This window comes from Salvelinus alpinus, chromosome 17, assembly GCF_045679555.1.
Source record: "Salvelinus alpinus chromosome 17, SLU_Salpinus.1, whole genome shotgun sequence".
In the NCBI taxonomy this organism is placed as follows: domain Eukaryota; kingdom Metazoa; phylum Chordata; class Actinopteri; order Salmoniformes; family Salmonidae; genus Salvelinus; species Salvelinus alpinus.
In genome coordinates, this window is record NC_092102.1 from 23,371,170 (window position 1) to 23,381,115 (window position 9,946).

At 40.0% G+C, this 9,946-nt stretch overlaps 1 protein-coding gene across 2 annotated transcripts; it reads left to right on the forward strand.

Annotated features, from left to right (window-relative positions):
* Window positions 1–2,175: 2,175 nt before the first annotated feature.
* On the forward strand, window positions 2,176–9,007 carry LOC139542546 (diphosphoinositol polyphosphate phosphohydrolase 1-like). Of its 2 annotated transcripts, none has more exons than XM_071348112.1 (5): window positions 2,176–2,483; window positions 6,031–6,141; window positions 7,274–7,318; window positions 7,461–7,545; window positions 7,922–9,007. In XM_071348112.1, exons 1-5 carry the CDS (start codon window positions 2,385–2,387, stop codon window positions 8,119–8,121), a joined length of 540 nt encoding a protein of 179 aa, XP_071204213.1. In that variant the 5' UTR covers window positions 2,176–2,384; the 3' UTR covers window positions 8,122–9,007. The 2 variants fall into 2 exon arrangements, with proteins under 2 accessions (XP_071204213.1, XP_071204214.1); XM_071348113.1 differs by having other exon boundaries at window positions 2,244–2,483; window positions 6,031–6,129.
* Window positions 9,008–9,946: the final 939 nt, after the last annotated feature.

The following is a 9,946-nucleotide window of genomic DNA, read 5'->3' on the forward strand; positions in this document are numbered from 1 at the left end:
GCCATGAGGTCGAAAGAATTGTCCGTAGAGCGCCGAGACAGGATTGTGTCGAGTAACAGATCTGGGGAAGGGTAGCAAAACATTTCTGCAGCGTTGAAGGTCCCCAAGAACACAGTGACCTCCATCATTCTTAAATTGAAGAAGTTTGGGACCACCAAGACTCTTCCTAGAGCTGGCCGCCCGGCCAAACTGAGCAATCGGGGGAGAGGAGCCTTGGTCAGGGAAGTGACCAAGAATCCGATGATCACTCTGACAGAGCTCCAGAGTTCCTCTGTGGAGATGGGAGAACCTTCCAGAAAGACAACCATCTCTGCAACACTCCACCAATCAGGCCTTTATGGTAGACTGGCCAAACGGAAGCCACTCATTAGTAAAAGGCACATGACAGCCCGCTTGGAGTTAGCCAAAAGGCACCTAAGGACTCAGACCATGAAAAACAAGATTCTCTGATCTGATGAAACCAAGATTGAACTCTTTGACCTGATGGACAAGAGTCACGTCTGGTGTATACCGATCACCACCCCTACGGTGAAACATGGTGGTGGCATCATCATGCTTTGGGGACTGGGAGACTAGTCAGGATCAAGGCAAAGATGAACGGAGCAAAGTACAGAGAGACCCTTATTGAAAATCTGCTACAGAGCACTCAGGATCTGACTGGGGAGGAGGTTCACCTTCCAACAGAACAATGACCCTAAGCACATAGCCAAGACAACACAGGAGTGGCTTTTGGACACATCTCAGAATGTCCTTGAGAGAGCCTGGACTTGAACCCGATCGAACATCTCTGGAGAGACCTGAAAATAACTGTGCAGCGACCCTCCCCATCCAATCTGACAGAGCTTGAGGGGATCTGCAGAGAAGAATAGGAGAAACTCACAAATACAGGTGTGCCACGCTTGTAGCACCATACCCAAGAAGAACTGAGTAAAGGGTCTGAATACTTATGTAATGCGATATTTCCGTTTATTTTTTATTTTTTTTGCAAAAATGGTTTAAAAAAGTGTTTTTTCTTAATCATTATGAGGTATTGTGTGTAGATTGATGAGTGGAAAAAAACTATTTTATCCATTTTAGAGTAAGGCTGTAACGTAACTAAATGTGGAAAAAGTAAAGGGGTAAATACTTTCCAAATGCACTGTATAATATGGGGAATTGGAAATGACGCATAAAATTACATTGATAGAACCCACAATCTTTCTGTAACATTAAATCTACCCCCTAAAAAAATACAAATAAAGTTTTCTTCTTGGATTTTGCCTGTGCTTAGCTCTTTTCTGTTTTTTTTTAATCCCCCCCCAAAAAACCCTCCCTACTCCATGCCAATGACAAGTATACCCATAACATGATGCAGCCACCACCATGCTTGAAAATATGAGGAGTGGTACTCAGTTATGTGTTGTGTTGGATTTCCCCCAAATGTAACATTTTGTATTCAGGGTCTAAAGTTAATTTCTTTGCATGTTTTGGAAAATGTTTCTTCTGTACAGGCCTCCTTCTTTTCACTCTGTCATTTATGTTAGCATTGTAGCATAACTACAATGTTGTTAATCCATCCTCAGTTATCTCCTATCACAGCCATTAACATTAAACTCTGTTACTTTTTTTAAATCACCATGGCCTCATGGTGAAATCCCTGAGCGGTTTCCAGTTTCACTGAGCGGTTTCCCTTTAATTGAGTAAGGAAGGGAGCCTGTATCTTTGTAGTGACTGGGTGTATTGATACACCATCCAAAGTGTAATTAATAACTGCACCATGCTAAAAGGAATATTCAATGTCTCCTTCCCCCCCTTCTTTTCAAACCATTGGAAAACCTCCCTGGTCTTTGTTGAATCTGTGCTTGAAATTCACTACTTGACTGAGTGATAATTGTATGAGGTAGTCATTTAAAAATGATGTTGAACAATATTATCCATGCAACATATTATGTGACTTTTTATTAAGCAGTTTTACTCCTACAATTGTTTAGGCACTGGTATACTTTAAATCAGTGACATAAAATCTAAATTTAAACCATTTTAAATTCAGACTGTAACACAACAAAATGTGAAAATCAGGAGGTGTGAATTATTTCTGAAGGCACTGTACACATCATTGGGTAAAACTAGAGATCTACCAGACCGACCACGACTGCGTTTACAGTTTCATACTCTCATTCTCAAAGATTGAAACGTGAATACCGATATGTGTAGGCTACGTTTGACTACTCTATCTACCGTGGTGCGTAGTTTACGCAGTTTATAATGGCGTCTGTGCAAGAGAAAAATGAAAAATGAAGCGGAGAAGAAGTCTGTTGTAGAAATTGATAGCCTTTCACACGGGTTCCCACAGTGGGCTGTGACCGTCTTTCTGAGTTTCTGGTTCACTTTTTTTTTACCCCAACATGATGAAGATCAAATCGAATCAAACGCGGATATATGACGGGGATGGCTACAAGAAACGCGCCGCCTGTTTGTGCTTCAGGAACGAGAGTGAGAAGGAGGTAAATCCGAGGCTAGGAGTGTGGAGGTTGAACGGGCCTTTTGGAGTACAGGTTGCCAGCCGGTAGTCTGTAGTCTGGTGGGGTAGCTATTTCGAATGTAGAGAATAGGCTACATGTCAGCTAAAGCATATGCTTGTTTGGTGGCAACATCGCCTGCGGTTAACATGTTATTGGATTTGTTTTTAAGTACAATTTTACAACTTACATTAACCTTAACTGTAGATGCCTAAGCTGAATATATTAAAGTTGAATAACTTTATTTTCCCAGAGTTGCCAAATTAGTTTATTATGCAATGCAGGGTCTGTTAGCTCTGGGCCATTGCAGTACTTTCAAAAGTATTCATACCCCTTGACTTTTTCCACATTTTGTTACATTACAGCGTTAATCTAAAATGGGTTAAATTGTCCTCGTCCTCGTCCCCCCCCCCCCCATCGATCTACACACAATACCCCATAATGACAAAGCAAAAACAAATGTATTAGAAATAAAAAACAAATATCACAATTACATAAGTATTCAGTCCTTTGGAAGTGATTACAGCTTCAAGTCTTCTTGGGTATGACGCAACAAGCGTGGCACCCCAGTCTGAGGTCCTGAGTGCTCTGAAGCAGGTTTCTATCAAGGATCTCTCTCTACTTTGCTCTGTTCATATTTCCCTCGATCCTGACTAGTCTCCCAGTCCCTGCCGCTGAAAAACATCCCCACAGCATGATGCTGCCACCACCATGCTTCACCGTAGGGATGGTGCAAGTTTTCCTCCAGGCGTGACACTTGGCATTCAGGCCAAAGACCTCGATCTTGGTTTCATCAGACCAGAGAATCTTGTTTCTCATGGTCTGAGAGTCCTTTAGGTGCCTTTTGGCAAACTCCAAGCGGGCAGTCATGTGCCTTTTACTGAGGAGTGGCTTCTGTCTGGCCACTTAACCATGAAGGCCTGAGTGGTGGAGTGCTGCAGAGATGGTTGTCCTTCTGGAAGGTTCTCCCATCTCCACAGAGAAACTCTGGAGCTCTGTCAGAATGACCATTGGGTTCTTGGTCACCTCCCTGACCAAGGCCCTTCTCCCCTGATTGCCAGCTCTGGGAAAAGTTTTGGTGGTTCCAAACTTCTTCCATTTAAGAATTATGAAGGCCACTGTGTTCTTGGGGACCTTCAACGCTGCAGAATTTTTTGGGGACCCTTCCCCAGATCTGTGCCTTGACACCATCTTATCTCGGAGCTCTACGGACTATTCCTTTGACCTCACGGCTTTGGTTTTTGCTCTGACATGCACTGTCAACTGTGGGACCTTATATAGACAGTTGTGTGCCTTTCCAAATCATGTCCAATTAACTAAATTTACCACAGGTGGACTCCAATCAAGTGCTGTGCTCAAATTTTGAGTGTCATATCAAAGGGTCTGAATACTTATGTAAATAAGTTGATGTTTTTAAAAATAATTATACATTTACTAAATGTTTTCGCTTTGTCATGATGGGGTATTGTGTGTAGATTGATGAGGAAAATGTTTTATTTCATCAATTTTAGACTGAGGCTGTAACGTAACAAAATGTGGAAAAAGTCAAGGTGTCTGAAAACTTTCTGGATGGACTATATATATATATATATATATATATATATCCAGTACCAGTCTAAAGTTTTGACACACCGACTGATTCCACGGTTTTCATTGATGATTTTTTTACAATTTTTTACATTGTAGAATAATAGACATCAAAACTATTAAATAAAACATATATTTTAGATTCTTCAAAGTAGCCACCCTTTGCCTTGATGACAACTTTGCACACTCTTGGCATTCTCTCAACCAGCTTCACCTGGAATGTTTTTCCAACAGTCTTGAAGGGCTTCCCTTGTTGGCTGCTTGTTGGCTGCTTTTCCTTCACTCTGCGGTCCAACTCATCCCAAACCATCTCAATTGGGTTGAGGTTGGGTGATTGTGGAGGCCAGGTCATCTGATGCAGCACTCCATCACTCTCCTTTTTGCTCAAATAGACCTTACACAGCCTGGAGGTGTGTTTTGGGTCATTGTTCTGTTGGAAATCAAATGATAGTCTCACTAAGCCCAAACCAGATGGGATGGCGTATTGCTGCAGAATGCTGCGGTAGCCATGATGGTTAAGTGTGCCTTGAATTCTAAATAAATCACTGACAGTATCACCAGCAAAGCACCCAACACATCACACCTCCTCCTCCATGCTTCACGGTGGGAACCACACATGCGGAGATCAACCGTTCACCTACTCTGCGTCTCACAAAGACACAACGGTTGGAACCAAAAATCTAAAATTTGGACTCATCAGACTAAAGGACAGATTTCCATTGCTTGTGTTTCTTGGCCCAAGCAAGTCTCTTCTTATTATTGGTGTCCTTTAGTAGTGGTTTCTTTGCAGCAATTTGACCATGAAGGCCTGATTCACGCAGTCTCCTCTGAATAGTTGATGTTGAGATGTGTCTGTTACTTGAACTCTGTGAAGAATTTATTTGGGCTGCAATTTCTGATCCTGGTAACTATAATGAACTTATCCTCTGCAGCAGAGGTAACTTTGGGTCTTCCTTTCCTGTGGCGGTCCTGTTGAGAACCAGTGTCATCATAGCGCTTGATGGTGCACTTGAAGAAACTTTCAAAGTTCTTGAAATGTTCTGTACTGACTAACCTTCATTTCTTAAAGTAATGATGGACTGTCATTTCTCTTTGCTTATTTGAGCTGTTCTTGCCATAATATGGACTTGGACTTTTACCAAATAGGGCTATCTTCTGTATACCACCCGTACCTTGTCACAACACAACTGATTGGCTCAAACGCATTAAGAAGGAAAGAAATTCCAGAAATGAACTTTTAACAAGGCACAACTGTTAATTTTAAATGCATTCCAGGTGACTACCTCATGAAGCTGGTTGAGAGAATGCCAAGAGCGTGCAAAGCTGTCATCAAGGCAAAAGGTGGTTACTTTGAAGAATCTAAAATGTAAAATATATATTGATATGTTTAACACTTTTTTGGTTACTACATGATTCCATATGTGTTATTTCATAGTTTTATTCTACAATATAGAAAATAGTAAAAACAAAGAAAAAACCCTTGAATGAGTAGGTGTGTTCAAACTTTTGACTGGTACTGTATATATATATATATACACACAGATGCTTTGCTTTTTTAATAGAAAAAAATTACCTTTTAAAAATGCATTTCATGCAATTCTACGTATTTTACATGATAGAAGACATTAGCTCAATCTTTTTTTAATCCCACACAAATGAAAATATATATATATATTTCCTCCTAATATTGTACAGTCTGTGTGTCGCTTCATTGGCCTGGGCTATTGCTTGTTTGAATTCAAGACCAGATTGATCTCAGTTTGTCAGTGTCGGAGTAGCCACTCATTTCGGTCATTTGTGTGGGATTAAAAAAAGATTGAGCTAATGTCTTCTATCATGTAAAATACGTAGAATTGCATGAAATGCATTTTTAAAAGGTAATTTTTTTCTATTAAAAAAGCATAGCCCTAGGGCTTATGATTTCTTAATCTGGCCCTGCCTGCAGGTGTTGTTGGTTAGTAGTAGCCGGACTCAAGACAAGTGGATTGTCCCTGGTGGAGGAATGGAGCCGGAGGAAGAGCCCAACGTGGCTGCTGTTCGAGAGGTGTGTGAAGAGGTAGGCTGAATTTCTTGTCAGCTTCATTTGTGCATTCAGTTTTTATTATGCAAGGAGCTCATTGAAAGTATCATTTCACTTCTGCACAGTTGCCCTTTGAAATGGTTTGTAAAGGGTAAAGGCCTGTAATTACACAGGTAATTACACTTTTATAACGTGTTTATTAATTAATAATCGGATTTCCCTGAGCATAATTTTGTTAATAGAAAGGTTACTCTCATGCTAAATTGTTGCCTAAAGTTCTTTAGAGGGTATATACGGTATTTGAACTGAAGCTAACCTTTTCTGTTGAACAAATGGGATAATGCCATCTTTAAACATTTACATTTTAGTAATTTAGACACTGTTAGAGACTCTTATACAGAGCAAATTACAGCTAGTACATTCATCTTAAGATAGCTAGGTGGGACAACCAAATATCTCAGTAAATACATTTCCCAGAAATAAACTAGCTATCAGCAAAGGCAGTGCTAGTGGGGTGGGGGAAGTCAAGTGTGAGTGTTAGTTCACGAAAGGCAATTCTTTTATTATTTAGTTTTTGGGGGGGCGAGGGGGGTTGCTGTGGGATTATTTAAGATACTCTTTAAAGAGGTAGGGTTCAGGTAGGGTTTCAGATCTTCTAGTCTTTTAAGTCTATTGGTTTTCCATTAACTGTATTCAGCCTCATTTGTGAGTTCCTTGTGATCAATGTTGAGCTCATTTGTTAGTGAAACACAATCTGATGTATTGTTGTCTTGGCCAAATGTTCTTGCAGGGTTTTGTTGATGTACTGATTTTACACTAGTTGACTTAGCAGCCCTTATTTCAGCTCTGAAAAATCTAAATGTTCCTCTATGTAAGCTATTCACTGAATGGGTTGAGGAGCCTCTTGATTGAGAGTTCATGTTTATAAATAGAGTAAAACTGTAACCTGAAGAAGAAAGTACTGCAATGACACCATGTTAATAGGAGCTGATCCCTCCCTCCCTCTCCTCCATGACGTTACCTCCGCTCTGGGACTGAAAATGGCAGCAATTCTCAGAACCCCCAGGTCTCATCGGGTGAAAACATTGTAGTGTCCTGCTTTTACTAAGAATCGCTATTCAAGGTTTAATCTGCTGTTTCACTTCTACTGAACATGTTGTCTTTCCAGGCTGGTGTCAAGGGGACATTGGGGCGACTACTAGGAATTTTCGAGGTGAGCTGAAAAAGTTTGTGTTTTTCCATGTCTTTGTGTTGCTTGTCTTTAAACTTGTGGTGGGAGGGACTGCTAGTTTATTTCCACTGTTTGCCTCCTAACCTTGAGCACTAACAATTTTTCTTGATTTCCTCTTTCTCAGAACACAGACAGGAAGCACAGAACATATGTCTATGTCCTAATGGTTACAGAGATGTTAGAAGACTGGGAGGACTCTGTGAATATTGGTACATTTTTACACGTTTTTTGTGGTGTTTGTGAAAGCTGTGATGAATGGAAATCTATTTTGTTATGTGTGATCAAATTGATTAATCGGCAACAGATTGACCAGCTGATTATAATAGATGCTACAACTGCTGCTACTACTACTACTACTACTACTACTACTACTACTACTACTACTACTACTACTACTACTACTACTACTACTACTACTACTACTACTACTACTACTACTACTACTACTACTACTACTACTACTACTACTACTACTACTACTACTATTGTAGATCCTTCATAGGCATTTCATTCCTGAGTTAATCTAGACTTAACCTGTTTTTGTAGCCCCCTTTCTAACTCCGCTCGTTGTCCCTCTGTTGACAGGTAGAAAAAGGGAATGGTTTAAGACAGATGATGCCAGCAGAGTGCTGCAGTGCCACAAGCCTGTGCAGGCCTCGTACTTTGAGGCCCTACAACAGGGCTGCCTGAGCAGCAACATGCCGCCCCTGGTGGCCACAATAGGGGGAGGAGACCACTCCCCTACCTACAACATCAACCATAACTCTAGATCGAGTATAAGATAGCTAAAACACAGAAACTCCTGGAGAATTCTCCACAACTTTTACCCGCTTCCTTTTCTTACTTAATCGTGCTCCTCCTCCTACTACTACTTATTTTTTCAACTTCAAAACATCAACAGAAATGTTTGCCTTGACAGCCTTTTTTGTGGTGCCAGAGTGGAGGTACAGACTTGAAGTGTTGGGTGAAGAAGATATAATACTTTGTAATTTGAATGTTTTTTTTTCTTGATTTTTATTAATAATTGCATGAGGTATTCCCAAACTCTTCCTCCTTTTCCTCTGTCCCTCATTCCTCTCTGTCATAAATGTGAGGTTTGTTGAATGCAACTCTCTGCTGTGGTGATGTAAAGTATTGGTATGCTATGTGTTTACCATTTAGTTGCCACACCCCTTTATATGGCAGTCATAAGAATGACCTCTCACCATGTACCGTGACAGATCGTTAGTCTAAGAGTTATACAGTATGACAGGCTTTTTCAGTATGACATTTTCTGTAGTTTGTTTTCTTTTCATATCTTTTCTAATCATCTAAAAATGCATTTATTTGGTTAATGGTTAGATGGGCTTGTTGGAAAGTTTCCTGTTTTGTATGTGTGGTAAAGGTACATGGGTGTGTCTTGTGTGATGTAATCTGTAGGAATGGAATTATCTGGTACAAAACGGGCTCCATTGTGATGATAGCACAAGCTTTGGTGATTGGAGAGAGAAGTTTTGATAAGGGGGCTGACATAAAAAAACACTCCCATAGTAGCTTTGGCTTTTGTTATCACACTAGGGCACATCTAACCCGAACATTGAAATGTAAATAATCTGCACGTCTTGTTGTCTGTCTAGACTATAAAGATAATATATTGATTGGTTTTATAATTAAATGACCAGAAAAACAGAATTATGCATGTTATCTGATCCTCAGGGGAAAGGAACAAGAACCCAAACTAGTTTTTGGTGCAGGAGACGTGCTCTTGCAGAGTTTTTGAATCATGTTGTGCATCAGGAGGTGGGTAGTAATGTAATTAGGTGTTGTTTATTGTGCTTGAATAGTAAGGCTAATTTAAAATGGCACTTGGAAGATTATGCCACTGCTGGATAACGTGTGTGTCATACTCTGGACCCCACTAAAATTGATGTCTTCATGGTTTTCACTTGATAATTCTATATCCATTTACTTTGTTGTTAATATTAATATTTATTTTCTAATGGTATGATGGTGATTGATTGCATATGACGGACGTTTTTCAGTCTGTACTAATCTCTCGGTGTGTGTATTGATGTAAGGTGAGGGCTGTTGATTGATTGGTGTGTGTGTGTGATGCAGGAAGAGATGTTGCACAACAGGAGATGCAATACCAAGGTAAATCACCTGCACGTTTTGGTGAGGGCAAATTTACGCTCATGTGAATCCATCAATTCTAAATTGTATTCTAACAAATGTTTACACTGATATAATTCTGCAGTTTCCCTTAAATGAACACTGGACTTTTGTTTTTATGTTAGCTATATTTGTTTTGTTAGGTTTTTGTTGTTTCTTGAAAGGCACTTTTAAATAGGTCTTAATTAATTATTTGTCTACTTTAGGTATGTTCATCATTGGTTGTTCAAATTGATCATTTAAATCAATCAAATGCCATTGATCTGATGAATGGATGGATGCTGATAAGTCTCAGAACCATAGTGATTCTAGCCCAGTCAAGACTAGTGAACAAGAATAACTGGGATTGGTAGATAGGCTATAGAACATTAACATATGTCAATGCAGAGACCAACTCTCCACTACTGGCCCTGGAGTTTGGTACTGTTGTTTGCTTGTCTCCCTGGCCCACGGAAATTG

Excerpts from the sequence above, each read along its gene's own strand:
- LOC139542546 (XM_071348112.1), top strand. The coding sequence starts at position 2,385 with ATGATGAAGATCAAATCGAATCAAACGCGGATATATGACGGGGATGGC. Across the intron at positions 2,484-6,030 it reads GGAACGAGAGTGAGAAGGAG|GTGTTGTTGGTTAGTAGTAG; the intron begins GTAAATCCGAGG and ends CCCTGCCTGCAG. Across the intron at positions 7,319-7,460 it reads GACTACTAGGAATTTTCGAG|AACACAGACAGGAAGCACAG; the intron begins GTGAGCTGAAAA and ends CCTCTTTCTCAG.